The sequence below is a fragment of the Mobula birostris genome, chromosome X, assembly GCF_030028105.1.
Source record: "Mobula birostris isolate sMobBir1 chromosome X, sMobBir1.hap1, whole genome shotgun sequence".
In the NCBI taxonomy this organism is placed as follows: domain Eukaryota; kingdom Metazoa; phylum Chordata; class Chondrichthyes; order Myliobatiformes; family Myliobatidae; genus Mobula; species Mobula birostris.
The window spans coordinates 2,686,108-2,708,164 of NC_092402.1; the positions used below are offsets into that span (position 1 = coordinate 2,686,108).

The 22,057-nt window shown below is 48.7% G+C and overlaps 1 protein-coding gene across 1 annotated transcript in view; it reads right to left on the reverse strand.

Moving 5' to 3' along the window:
* Nucleotides 1–22,057, reverse strand: part of LOC140191387 (cyclin-dependent kinase 12-like) — a 113,397-nt gene that overhangs the window by 36,505 nt on the left and 54,835 nt on the right. The window contains 5 exon segments of the mRNA XM_072248765.1: nucleotides 8,924–9,001; nucleotides 11,153–11,254; nucleotides 12,833–12,889; nucleotides 14,290–14,479; nucleotides 20,261–20,431. Of these exon segments, the coding sequence (XP_072104866.1) occupies nucleotides 8,924–9,001; nucleotides 11,153–11,254; nucleotides 12,833–12,889; nucleotides 14,290–14,479; nucleotides 20,261–20,431 (598 nt within the window).

The window sequence follows — 22,057 nt, forward strand, 5'->3', positions numbered from 1 at the left end:
ACCTGGGGGGTTGGGGGGGCTATAGAAACACCAACAGGAGATCCACAGATCTCATCCCTGGGAGGAGAAGGATCTCAAAGACGGGCTACACACCTGGCGGGGGGGGGGGGGGGGCTATAGAAACACCAACAGGAGATCCACAGATCTCATCCCTGGGAGAAGGAGGATCTCAAAGACGGGCTACACACCTGGGGAGGCTATAGAAATGCCAACAGAAGATCCACAGATCTCATCCCCGGGAGGAGGAGGATCTCAAAAGACGGGCTACACACCTGGAGAAGCTACAGAAATGCCAACAGAAGATCCATAAGTCTCATCCTTGGGAGAGGAAGGATCTTCGAAGTTGGGTTACACATCTGGGGGTCAATTTGAAAGTCTAGCCTAGCAGGGGCGATGGGCTTAAGTAAGCGCTGTTGGATCGCGGTGATTTTGCGATCCGCAGGTTCGGGAGTCAGGAACGAAGCGTGAAACTGGTCGCTTAGAGCTGACTGCTGAGAGTTACCAGAAGCAGAAAACGAAGAAAGGGAAGAGGGAGAACAGAAAGGTTGTGGTCGCCTTATTCAAAATGCCAGCTCTAACAACAACCAACCCATCAAATAGCCAGACTCAAGCAAGTTCATTCGGAGTTTGAGGAGACCTGGTATGTCATCAAAGACGCTCGCAAGTTTCCGCTGATGTACTGTGGAGAGCATTCTAACTGCTTGCATCACTGACTGGTATGGGTTGCGGGGGGGTGGGGGGGTTGGTGCGGTCAGTCCACAGGATCGAAATAGGCTGAAAAAAATTGCTGCTTAATCTGGGCACCATCCAGGCCACCTCAAAAAGGCAGTTTTCTGTCATTAAAAACTCCCGTCACCCAGAACACCGCCACCATCAGGGAGGAGGTGAAGACACACACTCAACACTTCAGGAACAGCTCCTTCCCCTCCGCCATCAGATTTCTGAATAGACAGTGAACCCATGAACATACCTCACTACTTGTTTAATACACATATCCTTACGGTAACTTACAGTTTGTTACTATGTATTGCAATGTACTACTGCCCCATAACAACAAATTTCACAACATAGGCCGGTGATATTAAACCAGATTCTGATTCCGAATCAAGAACTACAAGACGACAAACCAGAGACATGTGGGGGATGAATGAGTATGAGAACAAAGGGGCAAGAAATAAAAAAGAGTAAAAATTTGTTAAAGTGGACAATTGCAAAAAGACAGAATGTATGGTGATATCCAAAAAGAAGGAGAATCCTATCTGCAGGCTGAGAATAAACGGGGAAGACATAAAACAAGTACAGAACTTTTGCTACTTAGGAAGCTGGGTGACATCAGATGGCAGGTGCGACTTGGATATCAAAAGAAGAATAGGGATGGCAAAAGACACCTTTATGAGAATAAAGAGTATACTGACAAACACTAAACTAGGCATGACAACCCGCCTCAGAGTACTGAAATGTTACGTTTATCTAGTTATGTTATATGGCTCAGAATGTTGGACAATATCTAGTAACATGAGGAAATGAATTGAAGCAGCAGAGATGTGGTTTTTGAGAAGGATGTAAAGAATATCATGGACAAAACGAATAACTAATGAGGATGTCATGAACAGAGCAAGGCACAAAAAGAGAAATAATGTATGAGATCATGAAAAGGCAACGTGACTTCATTGGACATGTGATTAAAAAGAGGAGTTAGAATGCACGGTAATTATGGGAAAGATTGAAGGGAAGAAAGCAAAAGGAAGACAAAGACAAATGATGATGGACACAGCAGCCAGAGAACTGGAAATGAATACCAATGAATTGATCCACTTGACCTGAAACAGGAGTGTGTGGGCCATGGCAGTCAGAGCTCAATCTGGGCACCGCACCTGATGATGATGATGAAAGTTGACGAATACAAAGCTTACCATTGTAAAGTGAACAACTTGGGAAAAGACTGGCTCTTCAGAGAATTGGCCAGGGGAATTGGGAAATGGAAAGGGTGAACAAATATTTTGATTCTGCCGTCGTTACACAGAAGAAACCAGAAGATCTGACTGATAAACCAATCACTGAACGATCAGGGATTGAGAACCATGAGGAGGCATGAGGGGTCAAGGGGCCTCTTCTTGTTTTCCAGTGTTGTGTGTCGATACTGGCAAGACTGTTCCCCTTCCGTGGTTAACTACAACATCTAGACAAAGTTTCACAATAAAAAGTCACACCAGAGGATAATGCTGGGCAGGCTGCTTTCATTTGGCTTGCATGCTGATTTCAAAACACGGTACGAATGACTGGCTACATCAGGCACCCCCGAGGGTCAGCCTGGAGTCACGCACAGGTGTGTTCATTGAAGGCTGGGAGGTTTCATTCCTGAACTGAAACAGATGCTATGTCTCTGGCATTGAGTCTGGTGCCGTGGCTCTGAACAGCAGAGAAGTGAAGAGGACTGCAGAGGTGACAGGAGATTCCCCAGTCAGAGGAACAGAGATGAGATTCCGTGGGCATGATAAGGCAACCAGATGGCACGTTGCCTCCCAGGTGCCAGGGTCGGGGATGTCTCGGATCGGGTCCACAGCATTCTCAAGAGGGAGGGTGAGCAGCCAGAAGTCTTGGTGCACTCTGGCAGCATTGGCACAGTAGAGAAGCCGAGGAAGCCCTGAAGGGAGATTTTAGGGAGCGAGGTAGAAAGCTGAGAAACAGCACCTCCGGGGTAGCAATCTCTGGAAATGCCAGTGAGGGTAAGAATAGAATGATTTGGCAGGTGAAGGCATGGCTGAGGAACTGGTGCAGTGGGGTGGGGGAGCAGCGGTTCAGATTTAGGGATGATCGGGACCTCTTCCGGGGAAAAAGAACAACCTGTGCAGAAGGGACAGGTTACACCCGAACCCGAGGGTGACCAAATATCCCTGCGGGCAGGCTTGCTAAAGGTGTTCCGGAGGTTTCAAACAAACTTGGCAGGGGGCTGGGAACCGGAGAGACGGTGCTGAGGGTGAACTCGCTGGTTTGCAGACAAGAGGCAGTGTGCAGTGAGAGTCTGAGCAAGGAGAGGCTGACGACAGGACAAAATGGCAGTCAACAGGATGAGCTGCAACATCAAAATCGCAAAGGGTGAACACAGGACTGAAGGCGCTGCATTAGAATGTGCGCAGTATACGCAATAAAGTTGCACTGATTCTTGTAGCACAGTTACAGATTGACATCTATGATGCTGTAGGCATCACAGAGTCATGGTTGGAGGAAGAAAATAGGAAAACAGATTATTATCTGAATGGTGGCCGATTAGGAAAAGGGGAGGTGCAACGAGACCTGGGTGTCATTGTACACCAGTCATTGAAAGTGGGCATGCAGGTACAGCAGGCGGTGAAAAAGGCGAACGGTATGCTGGCATTTATAGCGAGAGGATTCGAGTACAGGAGCAGGGAGGTACTACTGCAGTTGTACAAGGCCTTGGTGAGACCACACCTGGAGTACCGTGTGCAGTTTTGGTCCTCTAATCTGAGGAAAGACATCCTTGCCATGGAGGGAGTACAAAGAAGGTTCACCAGATTGATTCCTGGGATGGCAGGACTTTCATATCATGAAAGACTGGATCGGCTAGGCTTATACTCGTTGGAATTTAGAAGATTGAGGGGGGATCTTATTGAAACGTATAAAATCCTAAAGGGATTGGACAGGCTAGATGCAGGAAGATTGTTCCCAATGTTGGGGAAGTCCAGAACGAGGGGTCACAGTTTGAGGATAAAGGGGAAGCCTTTTAGGACCGAGATGAGGAAAAACTTCTTCACACAGAGAGTGGTGAATCTGTGGAATTCTCTGCCACAGGAAACAGTTGAGGCCAGTTCAATGGCTATATTTAAGAGGGAGTTAGATATGGCCCTTGTGGCTGAAGGGATCAGGGGGTATGGAGGGAAGGCAGGTACAGGGTTCTGAGTTGGATGATCAGCCATGATCATACTGAATGGCGGTGCAGGCTCGAAGGGCCAAACGGCCTACTTCTGCACCTATTTTCTATGTTTCTATTATATCTGGGAGCTTAATGTCCAAGGATGCCATTGCATTGAAATGACAGGCAGGTAGGCAGAGGGGGTGGTGTGGTTCTGTTGGTAAAAAATGAAATCAAGTCATCAGGAAGAGGTGACAGAGGGTCGGAAGGCAATGAATCATTCTGGATAGAGCCAAGGGTAAAAAAAAGCTCCTGATGGGAGTTTTATACAGACCTCCAAATAGTAGTAAGGATGTTGTCTACAACAGGAGGTAGAAAACACATGGCAAAAGGGCAATGTTACAATAGTCATGGGGGATTTCAATATGCAAGTAGATTGGGAAAATCAGGTTGGTACTGGATTACAGGAGGGTAATTTCTAGAGGACCTATAGATGGATTTTTAGAGCAGTTCCTGGTTGAGCCCACTGGAGGATCAGCTACTCTGGACTGGGTATTGTGCAATGAACTGGAATTGATCAGAGAGCTTAAGGTAAAGGAACCCTCAGGGGTAAGTAATCACAATATGATCGAATTCACCTGTAAATTTGAGGAGGAGAAGCTAAAAGTCAGATGTATCAAGTGTAGTAAAAGGGAATTACAGAGGCACTAGAGAGAAGCTGGCTAGAATTGTTTGGAAAAGGACACTGGCAGGGATGACGGCAGAGCAGCAATGGCTGAAATTTCTGGAAGCAATTTGGAAGGCGCAGGATATATACACATCCCAAAGAGGAAGGTGACACAACCTTGGCTAACAAGAGAAGAAAAAGCCAACATAAAAGCCAAAGAGGGGGCATCGTATAGAGCAAAAATTAGTGGGAAGTTAGAGGATTGGGAAGCTTTTAAAAACCTACAGAAGGCAACTAAAAAAAATTCATTATGAAAGAAAAGATGGAATTCTGTGTGCATACATCTATTGATGCTTCTGGACACATCCTCAGTGATGTTCCTGGAATCATCGGGTGTTTCGGGTCTTTTAACATCATACAACCTCCTCCAGGTGACCCAGCCGGGGCTGATCAGACCCCAGCTTGTGTCCAGATGGCTAGCTACTTATGACTCCATGGCTCCCCTCTTTTGAGCCACAGCCATCTTGAGGCCCTCTCTGCCGCATTGGTGGTACTGCGGATGGCTCTCCTCTTCCTCTCTCCCTCGACGCCCAAAATGCTGAAGGCTCTAACTAAAGAACGGGCTGCGAATCCCCGACAACCAACCTCCACTGGGAGACACCTCGCTCTCCATCCAGCCTGCTGACAGTTGCTGACCAGTCCTGCGTACTTGGAGAGCTTCCTCTCAAAGGCCTCTTCCAAGCTATCTTCCCGTGGGACTGTCAGCTCCAGCAGCACCACTTGCTTAGTCGACTCAGACACTAGGACAATGTCTGGTCGCAGGGTGGTGGGCAGCCAATAATATTAAAGAGGATACCAAAAGTTTCTTCAGCTACATGAAGTGTAAAAGAGAGGTGAGAGTGGATATCGGACTGCAGGAAAACAATGCTGGAGAGGTAGCAATGGGGGACAAGGAAATGGCAGATGAACTGATTAAGTACTTTGCATCAGTCTTCACAGTGGAAGTCACTAGCATTATGCTAGAAGCTGTAGAGTTTCGGGGGCAGAAGTGTGTAAAGTTACCAAACCTAGGGAGAAGATTCTTCGGAAACTGAAAGGTCTGAAGGTAGGCAAGTCACCTGGTGTACACCCCAGCGTTCTGAAAGAGGTGACTGAAGAGATTGTGGAGGCATGAGTAATGATCTTTCAAGAATCACTAGATTCTGGAACGTATCCAAAGGACTGGAAAATTGCAAATGTCACTCCACTCTTCAAGAAGGGAGAGAGGCAGAAGAAGTGGAATTATAGGCCAGTTAGTCTGACCTCAGTGGCTGGGAAGATGCTGGAGTTGATTGTTAAGGATGTGGTTTTGAGGTACTTGGAGGCACATGATGAAATAGGTCATAGCCAACATGGTTTCCCTAAATCTGACAAATCTGTTTGAAGAAATAACAAACAGGATAGACAGAGGAGAATCGATTGATGTTAAGTACTGAAGAAAGCCTTCGACAAAGTGCCACACATGAGCCTCTTTAACAAGTTAAGAGCTCATGGTATTACGGGAAAGATACTAACGTGTATAGAGCAGTGGTTACTTGTCAGGAGGTAAAGAGTGGGAATAATGAGAGCCTTTTCTGGTTGGTTGCCGGTGACTAGTGGAGTCCCACAGGGACCACTAATTTTTTACATTATATGTCAATGACTTGGATAACGGAATTGATGCCTGTTTTGCAAAGTTTATGGATGATACAAAGAGGTGAAAGAGCAGGTAGTTTTGAGGAAGTAGAGAGGCCACAGAAAGACTTAGATTAGGAGAATGGGCAAAGAGATGGCAGATGGAATACAGTGTTGGGAAGTGTATGGAAGTATATGGGAGAAGAAATAAAAGGGTTGACTATTTTCTAAATGGAGAGAAAATACAAAAAATTTGAGGTGCAAAGGGATTTGGGAGTCCTTGTGCAGGATCCCCTAAAGGTTAATGTGCAGGCTGAGTCAGTGGTGAGGAAGACAAAAGCAATGTTAGCATTCATTTCCAGGGGACCAGAATATAAAAACAAGGATGTAATGCTGAGGCTTTATAAGGCTCTGGTGAGGCCTCACTTGGAGAACTAAGAGTAGTTTTGGGCCCCTTATCTGAGAAAGGAGGTGACGAAACTGGAGAGGTTTCAGACAAGGTTCATGAAATTGGTTCCGGAATTGAAATGCTTGTCATATGAGGAGCGTTTGATGGCTCTGGGCCTATATTCACTGGAACGCCAGGAGAATGAGGGAGTGACCTCATTGAAACCTATCAAATGGTGAAAGGCCTTAATAGAGTGGACGTGGAGAGCATGTTTCCGAAGGTGGGGGAGTCTGCAACCAGAAGACACAACCTCAGAATAGAGGGATGTCTGTTTAGAATGGAGATGAGGAGGAATTTCTTTAGCCAGAGAGTGGTGAATCTTTGGAATATGTTGCCATAGGTAGCTGTGGAGGCCAGGTCATTGAGTACATTTAAGACAGAGGTTGATATATTATTGATTGGGCAGGGTATGAATGGATATGGGGAGAAGTCAGGAGATTGGGGATGAGAGGGAAAATGGATCAGCTTTGATGAATTGGTGGAGCAGACTCGATAGGCCAAATGGCCTAATTTTTCTCCTGTATCTTATGGTCTATGCCCTGACTCAGTGTATGTTCTACATAAGGTAAAGAGATGAGCTTTATTTGTCACATGCACGTTGAAACATCCAACCACAGAGTGAAGTGCAAGACGCACACTACCAGGTTCAGGAATAGTTATTACTCCTCAACCATCAGGAAGGAAGATTAGGATCCTCAGGACCCACACCACCAGGTTCAGGAGCAGTTTTTACCCCTCAACCATCAGGAAGGAGGTACAGGAGCCTCAGGACCCACACCACCAGGTTCAGGAACAGTTATTACCCCTCAACCATCAGGAAGGAGGTACAGGAGCCTCAGGACCCACACCACCAGGTTCAGGAACAGTTATTACCCCCTCAACCATCAGGAAGGAGGTACAGGAGCCTCAGGACCCACACCACCAGGTTCAGGAACAGTTATTACCCCCTCAACCATCAGGAAGGAGGTACAGGAGCCTCAGGACCCACATCACCAGGTTCAGGAGCAGTTATTATATTACCCCTCAGCCATCAGGAAGGAGGTACAGGAGCCTCAGGACCCACACCACCAGGTTCAGGAACAGTTATTACCCCTCAACCATCAGGAAGGAGGTACAGGAGCCTCAGGACCCACACCACCAGGTTCAGGAACAGTTATTACCCCTCAACCATCAGGAAGGAGGTACAGGAGCCTCAGGACCCACACCACCAGGTTCAGGAACAGTTATTACTCCTCAACCATCAGGAAGGTGGTACAGGAGCCTCAGGACCCACACCACCAGGTTCAGGAACAGTTATTACCCCTCAACCATCAGGAAGGAGGTACAGGAGCCTCAGGACCCACACCACCAGGTTCAGGAACAGTTATTACCCCCTCAACCATCAGGAAGGAGGTACAGGAGCCTCAGGTCCCACATCACCAGGTTCAGGAACAGTTATTACCCCTCAACCAACAGGAAGGAGGTACAGGAGCCTCAGGACCCACACCACCAGGTTCAGGAACAGTTATTACCCCTCAACCATCAGGGAGGAGGTACAGGAGCCTCAGGTCCCACACCATCAGGTTCAGGAACAGTTATTACCCCTCAACCATCAGGAAGGAGGTACAGGAGCCTCAGGACTCACACCACCAGGTTCAGGAACAGTTATTACCCCCAACCATCAGGCTCTTGAACCAGAGGGGATAACTTTACTCATCTCAAAACGGAACTGTTCCCACAACCTAAAGGCTCACTTTCAAGGACTCTTCATCTCACGTGCTTGATATTTATTGCTTGGTTATTGTTTTTTCCCCTCTTTTATATTTGCACAGTTGTTGTCTGTTGAATGCCGGGCTTTGATTGATACAGTTGTGGTTCTTGGATTTACTGTGTATGCCCGCAAGAAAACAAATCTCAGGGTTGTATGCGGTTGTATACTTTGATAATAATTTTGAGATACGAACTTTCAAACGCGCCTCTGAATCAATGAGCAACACAGTCTGAGGATGAGCTGGGAGCAGCTAGCGAGTGTCACCACACGTCGGGGCACCAACCTAGCATGCCCACAATGTTCGGCAGAACACAGGGCACAACACACAGCAAAACAACAGCCAAACAGCCCTGTTTCTGCCTCCCTAGCCCGTACATTTGGACTGTGGGATGAAACCGGAGCACCCGATGGAAACTCAGATGGTCACGGGAATCGGACCCGGGTCACTGGCTCTGTCGAGCGCTGCGCTAACAGCTGGGCAACTGCCCCACCCGGCACGGAGCAGCAATGAAACCTCCAAAATTCATCTCCTACCTGATGAGTTCAAGCTGAGCCAGCTCCTGGTTGGCCTGGAAGATCGGCTTTTTCGTGAAGAGTTCCCCCAGGATGCACCTGTGAACACAGGGGAGTGTTAGAGCTCACCAGCACGTGCCCCACTCAACCCCCGAGCCGTCCTCGGAGAGGGAGGCGGAGGCACGGCTGCAGTGGCCGACGGCACACACTCATGCAGAAAGGCCAGCTCACAATCACAGGCCACACTTGCTCTAGACCCCAGCTGACACCGGCACTCAAGAGTCGCACTCAGAGTAGCATTCAGTGTCGTGCCCAGAGTCACGCACAGGGGTTGTACAGAGTCACCCAGCTCACACATGTCACAGATCCCTGAGGACACTGGCACTCAGAACCCAGCAGCTCGATATCCAATATTTATGATATGTCATTGGGAACGAGAAATGATTCTTATAGACAAAATTAAAAATCTTTGGGAACAAGATTTACAGACCTCGATTTCTAAAGAAACTTGGAATGAAATTTTTAAATTGGTGAGTACTTCATCGTTTTGTGCTCGTCATTCCCTCCTACAATTTAAAGTGGTTCATAGGGCCTATACGACCAAGGATAAGTTATCTTGTTTTTATATGGATATATCTACCTACTGTGATAGGTGTAACAATGGAAAAGTTTCATTTATTCATATGTTTTGGACGTGCCCGAGTCTTGGAAAATATTGGAAGAATTCCAAACTTTTTCTGTACCCTTTAAAGTAAATTTTAAGCCTAATCCTTTGACTGCCCTATCTGGTTTTTATCTCTCTTATGGCTAGGAGGGCGCTTTTGTTTAAATGGAAGGATGCTGTTCCGCCTAATCATGCTCAGTGGTTGCCGGATGTTACAGCACGCCTAAATTTAGAGAAGATTCGCTGTTCAATTTCTGAATCTAACCAAGATTTTCAAAACTTGTGGGGACCGTTTTAAAATTATTTTCATACTCTTTGATTTCTTGTTAAAGTACAGAAATTGGTTAATAGTATATTTTATTATCTGATAAATTGGATTTTTTTCTTTTTTTCCCCCAAACAGCTTCAACTTTGGTGGTGGGTGTAGATCTTTTTTTTAAATAAAATTGTTTATATCCTAATATACGAATTAATCTAATCTATATGAGTATAGAGTAAGGAGTTCATTAATGTGATTCAATATACTGTATCTGGTATTATTATATTTTTTCTTTTGTTTGGTAATATGTATTCTCTTGGACTCTGTATTCTTCTACATAGAAATCAATAACTATTGGAAGAAGAAGAAAATCCCAGCAGCAGGGTGAGGGTGGAGCACTCACAGTGAATCTCTGGACCACGTCCACTGGCAGGCTTATACCAGTGAGGAGTGCACACTCCGATTCCCTGGCTCTCCATGCCCGCCCCCTCACCCAGCCCAGCTCACTCGTGCACAGTGACTGCAGCTCACAGTCCTGAGCCCCCCGGTCGCTCACACACTACGTTACTCAGTCACAGTGGTGTAGGGCAGAATCTGGGGTTCACTCGGCAGAAGACAAGCTGTATAGTGCTTAACTGCAGACTGCTGCAACACACACGGACTCAGGGACTTGGACTGTTTTTTTTTGGGTGGGTGCTTGCTGCTGACTTGTATGCGCCCCGTATGACTGCTGGCACTGCGTTCTGCACCTTGGCCCTGGCGTAACGCTGCTTTGATTGACCGCATTCACAGTATTCACATACGGCCGAATGACAATTCAGGTTAAACTTGAGAAAACGCAGGCGGTCGGCAACGGTGAAGCCAGCTGCACCCACCCTCTGCACAAAGACAGCAGCGTCTCTCCTGTTTGCGTCTTGTTGCTGGGCTGACCCTCTCTCCACTTCTCCTTTGATTTTAAATATGTAAGTTCCTACTTAATTTCCTCCCTCAAAGAAAATTAAGTATCCCTGGTTCTCGTCATCTGCCCTGTTGAACTTGAGTCCCTTGCTGTCCATATGACATATTTTGCCCCCAGAACTCACCTTCTCTCCCTCCTTCTTCAGCTCTCTATCCCACAGTAGCTTACCCGAATGCCTCTCACTGCTTACCACAGCCCCAGTGCATCTCCACCACCCCCACCACACTATCAGCATTTACAACAGAGCAAAAGCACTTCCTCGTTCCCTGTTTCACACACAGGGATTTTGAAATAATGAACAGCCCAATGCACTTGCACACACGAGCAATCCTGAGCGGCAGTCGCAATTGCTGTGAGTGTGTCACGCACCCGCAGCTCCAAACGTCGATGGCCGGCGTGTATCGCTCCTCCCCCAGCAGCAGTTCCGGCGGCCGATACCACAGCGTGATCACCTTGTTGGTGTAGGGGCGGCTGGGAAAGAGAAAATGAAGTATTGAGGTCAGCCGCTCCCAACAAAGCAGGGATATCCTACACAGCCAACACGCTGGAGGAACTCAGCGGGTCGGGCAGCACTTATGAAGAGGAATAAGCAGCGATGTTTTGGGCCGAGACCTTTCATCAGGACTGGAGAGGAAGGGGGCAGAATTCAGAACACTCAATGGCCACTTTATTAGGTATACCTGCTCATTAATGCAAATATCTAATCAGCCAAGTGTGGGCACGTGGTTAAGGCATTGGACTAGCGACCTGAAGGTCGTGAGTTCGAGCCCCAGTCGAGGCAACGTGTTGTGTCCTTGAGTAAGGCACTTAACCACACGTTGCTCTGCGACAACACTGGTGCCAAGCAGTATGGGTCCTAATGCCCTTCCCTTGGACAACATCGGTGTCGTGGAGAGGAGAGACTTGCAGCATGGGCAACTGCCGGTCTTCCATACAACCTTGCCCAGGCCTGCGCCCTGGAGAGTGAAGACTTTCCAGGCGCAGATCCATGGTCTCGCAAGACTAACGGATGCCTTTAATTTAATCAGTCAATCATGTGGAAGCTACTTAATGCATAAGAGCATGCAGACATGCTCAAGAGGTTCAGTTGTTATTCAGAATGGGGAAGAAATGGGATCCCAGTGACTTTTATCATGGAATGACTGCTGGTGCCAGATGGGGTGGTTTGAGTATCTCAGAAACTGATCCCGAAGGTGTCATATTTGAATGCACGCAGTATATGGAACAAGGTAAATGATCTTGTAGTGCAGTTAGAGATTGGTATGTACAACGTTGTGGGCGTCACTGAGTCATGGCTGAAAGAAGATTATAGCTGGGAGCTTGATATCCAAGGATACACATTGTATTGAAAGGACAGACAGGTAGGCAGAGGGGTTGGGGTGGCTCTGTTGGTAAAAAAAAAAAACGAAATCAAATCCTAGAAGGAAGTGACAAAAGGAACAAAAGTGTTGAATTGTTGTGAGTAGTTGAGAAAATGCAAGGAAAAAAGGACCCTGATGGGAGTTGCATACAGACACCCAAAGGATAGCAAAGACGTAGTCTACAAATTACAATGGGAGATAGAAAATGCACGTCAAAAGGGCGAGGTTATGATAGTCAAGGGGGATTTCAATATGCAGGTAGATTGCGAAAATCAGGTTGGTCAGAGTCATAGAAAAATTACAGCACAGAAACTGGCCCTTTGGCCAAAACCATTTCAACTGCCTACTTCCACTGACCTGCAGCAGGACAATAGACCCCCACGCCACTCCCATCCACGTCCCTATCCAAACTTCTCTTAAACGTTGAACTTGATCACAGGTGCACCATTTGTGCTGGCAGCTCGTTCCACCCTCTCAGTGAAGATGTTTTCCCTCATGTTCCTCTCACCCTTAAACCCATGACATCTAGTTCTAGTCCCACCCAATCACAGTGGAAAAAGCCTGCTTGCATTTGCCCTATCTGAACCCCGCATAACTTTGTATTCCTCTGTCAAACCTCCCCTGGTTCACTGTTCCCACACACTAATGGTCCCTGTATAATACGAAAAATCAAAATTTTCAATCTCACCTTTCCTCTGAATTGTACAATCGCGCCAAGCCGAAATCCGCCAGTTTGATTTGTCCACTGAATGGAGAGAGCGCAAACGTTACTCAGCAGCCTCCCAGCCTCGACCCGGCTCTCCCACCAACACCCCGACGTCAACAGCCTTTGGGCCACACGGTTACTGTAACGCCGACAGCACCAGGGACCCGGGTTCAATTCCACCGCCGTCTGTAAGGAGCTTGTCCCATCTCCCCGCGGCCGCGTGGGGTTCCTGTCCGGGCGCTCCGTTCCCCTTCCACGGTCCAAAGACGCACCGGTTAGCAGGTTAATCGGTCACTTGGGTGTAACTGGGTGGAGCAGGTTTGCTGGGCCGGAAGGACCTGTTACCATGTTGTACCTTTGAATAAAATAACTCTCCAGCTATGGACAACCCACTTACCCCCACCTCACACAGTAATCCCACATTACCCACCTCTGTACTGGAGTGCTGTATCTCTGAATAAAATAACTCTCCGGCTGTGGACAACTCACTTACTCCCAACTCCCACAGTAATCCCACATTACCCACCTCTGTACTGGAGTGCTGTATCTCTGAATAAAATAATTTACCGGCTACGGACAACTCCCAACTCCCACATTACCCACCCCTGTACCAGACTGCCATACCTCTGAATAAAATAAAATAACTCACCGGCTACAGACAACCCACTTACCTCCATCTCCCACAGTAATCCCACATTACCCACCTCTGTACTGGGCTGCTGTATCTCTGAATAAATTAACTCTCCGGCCATGGACAACCCACTTACTCCCAACTCCCACAGTAATCCCAGCCACTACCAACCCCTGTACCGGGCTGCTGTATCTCTGAATAAATTAACTCTCCGGCCATGGACAACTCACTTACTCCCAACTCCCACAGTAATCCCAGCCACTACCAACCCCTGTACCGGGCTGCTGTATCTCTGAATAAATTAACTCTCCGGCCATGGACAACCCACTTACTCCCAACTCCCACAGTAATCCCAGCCACTACCAACCCCTGTACCGGGGTGCTGTATCTCTGAATAAATTAACTCTCCGGCCATGGACAACTCACTTACTCCCAACTCCCACAGTAATCCCAGCCACTACCAACCCCTGTACCGGGCTGCTGTATCTCTGAATAAATTAACTCTCCGGCCATGGACAACTCACTTACTCCCAACTCCCACAGTAATCCCAGCCACTACCAACCCCTGTACCGGGCTGCTGTATCTCTGAATAAATTAACTCTCCGGCCATGGACAACCCACTTACTCCCAACTCCCACAGTAATCCCAGCCACTACCAACCCCTGTACCGGGGTGCTGTATCTCTGAATAAATTAACTCTCCGGCCATGGACAACTCACTTACTCCCAACTCCCACAGTAATCCCAGCCACTACCAACCCCTGTACCGGGGTGCTGGCTGTGCCAATCCCACCCCACCCCCCCGTACCTGTTGTTGAGGAGGATGTTGGAGCATTTGATATCGCGGTGCAGGAAGTTCTTCTTGTGACAGTAGTCCAGGCCATCCATCAGCTGCCTCATGAAGGATCTGATGTGGTCCTCAGTGAAATGCACCAGTCCCGACTCCAGAAGCCCCATCAAATCATGGTCCATGTACTCAAAGACTAGGTAGAAGGCCCCTGTCACACACAGACACACCCAGACAGTGAGGGAGGCAAAGCAGACACTGACGGCCGGAAGAATTCGGGAGAACACTGAGCATGGGATTTTAACTAATGAAGAAGTTCTGCCGTTGCAAAGGGCAAGCTTGGCTCAGTCGACATCATTCACCATCATGGGAAATTCGGAGAGGTACACAGATGGGATGGAGACACGTCTCTACCAAAGGAGGTGTGAGGTGCTCCTTCCCTCGGCTAGCCTGCAGATCACCCTTGGGCAAGGTGTAGCCCTCACCCCCCTCCACCCTGATCAGGGTCACAGTTGTGGAGACAGGAGGTAGATGGTCGTAGGAGAAGCCGATGCAGATCACAAGTCCTGGCTATGTGACCGCTGACAACAGCGGACAATCTCTGAAGAGTATTGATAATGGCTGGGGGGAGAGGGGTCACCAGCCTTGTAAAGACACTGTCCAGGCGAAGGCGATGGCAGACCACTTCAGTGGAAAAATTTGCCAAGAACCATCACGGTCATGGAAAGACCGTGAATCGCCCACATCATACAACATGGCACATCATGATGGATAAGAGGGGTATCGAGGGCTATGGTCCGGTTGCAGATCAGTGGAACTAGGCATATTAATGGTTCAGCACAGACTAGGTGGGCTGAAGGGCCTGTTTTGTGTACTGTTCTATAGCTGCTGCTGTGGGTTACAATTCCCATCAAACCACAGGACACAGGAGCATAACTGGGTCACTCAGCCCATCGAGTCGGCTCCGCCATTCCATCATGGTTAATTTATTAACCCCTCACAACCCCATTCTCCTGCCTTCTCCCCGTCACCTTTGATGCCCTGACTGATCAAGAACCTAACAACCTCCACTTTAAATATACCCATTGATTTGGCCTCCACAGCTGTCTGCAGCAATGAATTCCACAGCTTCACCACTCTCGGGCTCATCTCCATTCTAAAGGGACTTATCTCTATTCTGAGGCTGTGGCCTCTGGTCCTAGCCTCCCCACAGCAAAGGAAACATCCTCTCCATATCCACTTCATCTGTGTCCTTTGGTCCAAGACTCCCCCACTATAGGAAACACCTCACCCCTCACCCCCCCCCCCCCCCATATCCACTCTATCTGTACCCTCTGGTCCGAGACTCCCCCACTACAGGAAACATCCTCTCCTCATCCACCCTATCTGTGCCCTCTGGTCCTAGACTCCCCCACTATAGGAAACACCCTCTCCGCATCCACTCTATCTGTGCCCTCTGGTCCTAGACTCCCCCACTATAGGAAACATCCTCTCCACATCCACTCTATCTGTGCCTTCTGGTCCTAGACTCCCCCACTATAGGGAAGATCCTCTCCACATCCAGTCATAGAACCACAGATACTAGAGCACAGGCACCAGAAGTCTCCCTGCCTTCCCGCAAGAGGAGTATCAACAGCTCCAGCCTTGGGCAAGTTTCCATCCTTCAGATTTTTCTCAGCAACACCTCACCCAGTTGTGACAACTACGTTGACCTCCCAATGCTGGAACCTTTAAGAGGATCCATTAAGATGATCTTCAGCTTGTTAGTGAGAGTTTGGAGACTAGTGACTTCAAGTGCTTCTTCCGTTTTACGTCTGATTTTCCGTAGCTTTGGGGGGGGGTTGGTAGTGTAATGGTTAGTGTAATGCTATTAGAGCACCAGCAACTGGGGTTCAATTCCCGCTACTGTCTGTAAGGAGTTTGTACGCCCTCCCCGACACCACGGGGGTTTCCATCAACGTTGCAAAGATAAACAGGTTACGAGTTTCACTTTACATCGAGACCGAGCTCGGAACAGGCCCTTCGAGCCTCGCTGCCCAACAAACCCCAGCCTAATCAACGACCGGCTGACCTAGGTCTTCGGACTGTGGGGGGGAAACCGGAGCACCCGGAGGAGATCCACATGGTCACGGGGAGAACGTAGAAATCGCTTGCAGGTAGCGCCGGAATTCCAAAAGTCCTGAGCTGAAATAGCGCAGGGCCAACTGCTGTGCTACCAGGGTGCTCCGGTTAATTGTCACATCGGCGTGGCGTGGGCTCGTGGGGCCGAGAGGGTCTGTTACTATGCTGTCATATTTATTTATTTAGTGCTATTATTAATGATTAAGGGGTTTTTTTTTGCACACTGATCCTCTGTCAGTCTTGGTTTGTGAGTAGTTTTTCCACTGATTCTGTTTTATTTCCTTGTCCTATTGAAAATGAATCTCAGGGTACCACTGTACATATGTACTTGGATAATAAATTTACTTTGAACTTTGGTAGCCCTGAAATAAAACCCTCTTGTTCAATCCCCTGAAGAGATTGAAAAGTATCTCCTGATATCGTTCCTCTTGCAGCAGAACACAGGAGCCGGGCAGCCTGCGCGGAGGCTCGGATGGCCTTTCACAGCCATCACTCCACGTGCCCTTCCTCTGACTCCAGGAATGGGCTGCCTCGGAGTCGATGCACCTGAACCTGAGGGGGGGGGGGGGCCAATATCCTTGCGGGTAGCTTTACGAGAGCTGTCGGGGAGGGTTTCAGCTAATTTGGCAGGGGGATGGCAGCCAGAGTGATAAAGGCCGAGGAGAGGGATGTTGGTTTAGAAGCAGAGTTGGGGTATAGCAAGACTGTCAGGAAAGGCAGACAGATGATAGTGGGATGTGAAAGGGGGACAGAAATCAAAAAGGGTGTCGAATACAGGACTAAAGCTGTTATATCTGAATGCACACAGTATACGGAATAAGATAGATGATCTTGTTGCACAGTTAAGAGATTGGCAGATATGACATTGTGGGTATCATGGCTGAAAGACCATTGCAATTGGGAGCTGAATATCCAAGGGTGACACAATCTGTTGGGCAGAGGTGAAGCAGCAGCTCTGCTGGTAAAAAGTGAAATCAAATCTGCAGAAAGAGGTGACATCATATCAGAAGACAGAGAACCGTTGTGGGCAGAGTTCAAAAACTACAGGGGTAAGATGACAGTAATGGGCGTTACTTACAGGCCTCTGAACTGTAGCTAGGATTTGGCTCTACAAACTACAACGGGAGAAAGAAAAAGCATGTCAAAAAGGCAAGATTGTGTTAGTTATGGTGGATTTCAACATGCAGATAGATTGGGAAAATCAGGTTGATGCTGGATCCAAAGAGAGAGAATTTGTAGAATGCATACGAGGTAGCTTTTTGGAGCAGCTTATGGCTGAGCCCAAGTAAGGGACCAGCAATTCTGGATTGGGTGTTGTGTAATGAACTGGATATGATTAGGGAGCTTAAGGTCAAGGAACCCTAAGGAAACACTGATCGTAACATTCTGGAATTCACCCTGTAATTTAAGAGAGAGAAGCTAAAGTCAGACATATGAGTATTATTGTGGAATAAGGGGAATTACAGAGGCATGAGAGAGGAGCTGGCCAAGGTCGATTGGAAGGGGACACGAGCAGGGGTGAAGGCAGAGCAACAATGACTGGAGTTCCTGGGGGAAATTTGGAAGGCGCAGGGCAGATACACCCCAAAGAAGAGGAAGCATTCCAAAGGCAGGATGACGCAACTGTGGCTGACAGGGGAAGTCAAATGTAACATAAAAACAAAAGAGACAGCATATAATAGAGCAAAAAAAATAATGGGAAGATAGCAGATTGGGAAATTTTCAAAGAGCAAGAGAAGGCAATTAAAAGATGAAATATGAAGGTAAGCTAGCCAATTATACCAAAAGATGATACCAGGAGATTTTTTTTCGGATATATAAAAAATAAAAGAGAGGTGAGAGTATGGTTTGAAATGACACTGGATGGGGAGGACAAGGAAATGGTGGACGAACTGAATAAGTTTTTTGCATCAGTGTTCACTGTGGAAGACATTAATTGAATGGCGAAGGTTTGAAAGTGTCAAGGCGCAGAAGCAAAGGCAGATGTTATTACGAGGGATTTGTTGCTTGGGAAACTGAATCGTCTGAAGGTGGATAGGTCACCTGGATGTGACAGACTGCACTCTAAAGAGGTAGCTGAAGAGATTGTGAAGGCATTAGTACTGATCTTTCTAGAATCATTAGATACTGGCATGGTTCCAGAGTACTGGAAAAATTGCAAATGTCACTCCACTCTTCAAGAAGGGAGGGAAGCATTAAAAAAAAAGGAAATTATAGGCGAAATTAGCCTTACCTCAGTGATTGGGAAGATGGTGGAGTTGATTGTTAAGGGTGTGCTTTTGGAGGCTCATGACTTAAAAGACCAAAGCCAACATGGTTTCCATAAGGGAAAATCTTACCTGACAAATCTGCTGGAATTCTTTGAAGAAATAACAAGCAGAATAGACAAAGATGGATGTTGTCTACTTGGCTTTTCAGAAGGCCTTGACAAGGCGCCGCACATGAGGCAGCGAAACAAGATAAGAGCTCGTGCTATTACAGGAAAGATACTAGCTTCGGCAGGAGGCATAGAATGGAGATAAAGGAATCCTTTTCGGATTGGCTGCCAGTGGTTGGTGATGTTCTACACTGATCTGTGTTGGGACCGCTTCTTTTTAATGTTGTAAGTCAACGATTTGGATGGTGAAATTGATGGCTTTGTGGCCAAGTTTGCGGAGGACAGGAAGACAGGTGGAGGGGCTGATAGCTTTTAGGAGGCAGGGAGGCTGCAGAAGGACTTAGACAGATTAGGAGATTGGGCAAAGAAGTGGCAGATGGAATATGGTACCGGGAATTGTGTGGCCATGCACTTTTGTAGAATGAATAAAATGAATAAATAACGTCGACTGTACCTCTTCCTAGAGACGCTGCCTGGCCTGCTGCATTCACCAGCAACTTTGATGTGTGTTGGTTGAATAAAAGCACAGACAATTTTCTTAATGGGGAGAAAATTCAAAAATCCGAGGTGCAAAGTGATTTGGGGGTCCGAGTGCAGGATTCCCTAAAGGCTAATTTACAGGTTGAATCGGTGGTGAGGAAGGTGAATGCAATGTTAAGCAATCATTTCAAGAGGACTAGAATATAAAAGCAAGGATGTAATGCTGAGGCTTTATAAGGCTCTGGAGATGCTTCACTTGGAGTACTGTGAGCAGTTCTGGGCCCCTTATTTAAGAAAAAATGTGCTGACATTGGACAGGATTCAGAGGAGGATTATGAGAATGATTCCAGGAATGGAAGGGTTATCATACGAGCAGCGATTGAGAATGATTCTGGGATTGAAAGAGTTACCATACGGGAGGAACGTTTGACGGTCACTGGAATTCAGAAGAACGAGCAGAGATCTTACTGAAACCTATCGAACATTGAAAGGCTGAAGTTGAGTGGATGTGGAGAGAGTGTTTCGTTTGGTGGGGGGAGTCTAGGACCAGAGGGCACAGAACAGAGGGACGCTCATTTAGAACAGAGATGAAGGGGAATTTCTTCAGCCAGAGGGTGATGAATCTGTGGTCTTTGTTGCCACAGGCAGCTGTGGAGGCCGGGTGCATTTACGACAGAGGCTGATAGGTGCTTGATTTGTCGAAGTTCACAGGGAGAAGGCAGGGGAACGGGGTTGAGAAGGAAATGCATTAGCCATGACGGAATGGTGGAGCAGACTCGATAGGGCGAATGACCAAATTCTGTTCCTATGTCTTGACAGTCTGAACCCTAACAACCACACCATGGGCTCAATAGCAACGAGAAACAGAAACTGAAGACAGCTCTCGCAAGGTGCAGAACGTTACTTCCGGAAAGGGGCAATGCGGAATTAGCGCACGGGGATTCAGCCAGAAGAGCAGGCTGCACAGCGCCCCGTGCAACTCTGAAATCACAGGTCACTTTCCCAGCAGTGTACCTTTATCCTTTTTGAAGTCCAGGGCATCCTGCTTGTCTGTCACGATTTCCTTCATGTTGACAACACTGGTGTGGTTGAGTTGACGGAGGATTTTAATTTCTCGAATGGCTGTGATCGGAAAACCTTCCTTCTCGTTATCGAGCCGCACCTTTTTGAGAGCCACCATCTCACCTGGAGGAGAGAGAGCACCCGTGAATGAGCAGCAGTGTGGGATCCACCACAGCTCTCTGCTTGTGACGAGGGCATATGAGAGTGCTGTCGACCACCAGAACGGTACTGCCAGCTGGGTGTAGGCGGCGTTACTGCAGATATACATGACACATTGTACAGTCTGAGACACCGACCCTCACTGGGGACGGTCCCACACTCACACTGACCCTCACTGGGGGACAGTCCCACACTCACACTGACCCTCACGGGGGGACAGTCCTCCCCCCCCCTCCCCCCCCACACACACACCCACCCACACACACCGACCCTCACTGGGGGATGGTCCCACACTCACACTGACCCTCACTGGGGGACAGTCCCACACACACTGACCCTCACTGGGGACGGTCCCACACTCACACTGACCCTCACTGGGGGACGGTCACACACTCACACTGACCCTCACTGGGGACAGTCCCACACACACACTGACCCTCACTGGGGGACGGTCCCACACTCACACTGACCCTCACTGGGGGACGGTCCCACACTCACACACCGACCCTCACTGGGGGACGGTCCCACACTCACACTGACCCTCACTGGGGGACGGTCACACATTCACACTGACCCTCACGGGGGGACAGTCCTCCCCCCCCCCCCCCACACACACACACCCACACACACTGACCCTCACTGGGGGACGGTCCCACACACACACTGACCCTCACTGGAGATGGTCCCACACACACACACACACTCACACTGACCCTCACTGGGGGACAGTCCCACACACACACTGACCCTCACTGGGGGACGGTCCCACACACACACTGACCCTCACTGGGGGACGGTCACACACACACACTGACCCTCACTGGGGGACGGTCACACTCACACTGACCCTCACTGGGGGACGGTCCCACACTCACACTGACCCTCACTGGGGGACGGTCCCACATACACACTGACCCTCACTGGGGGACGGTCACACACTCACACTGACCCACACTGGGGGACGGTCACACACTCACACTGACCCTCACGGGGGGGACAGTCCTCCCCCCCCCCCCACACACTGACCCTCACTGGGGGACAGTCCCCCACACACACACACACACTGACCCTCACTGGGGGACGGTCCCACACTCACACTGACCCTCACGGGGGACGGTTCCCCCCCCCCACACACACACACACACTGACCCTCACTGGGGGACGGTCCCTCCCACACACACAGACCCTCACTGGGGGACGGTCCCTCCCACACACACATACACACACACACACACACACACACACACACTGACCCTCACTGGGGGACGGTCCCCCCCCACACACACACTGACCCTCACTGGGGGATGGTCCCACACACACACTGACCCTCACTGGGGGACAGTCTCCCCCCCCCCCCCCACACACACACTGACCCTCACTGGGGGACAGTCCCACACTCACACTAACCCTCACTGGGGGATGGTCCCACACACACACTGACCCTCACTGGGGGACAGTCTCCCCCCCCCCACACACACACACTGACCCTCACTGGGGGACAGTCCCACACTCACACTAACCCTCACTGGGGGACGGTCCCACACACACACCGACCCTCACTGGGGACAGTCCCACACACACACACACCGA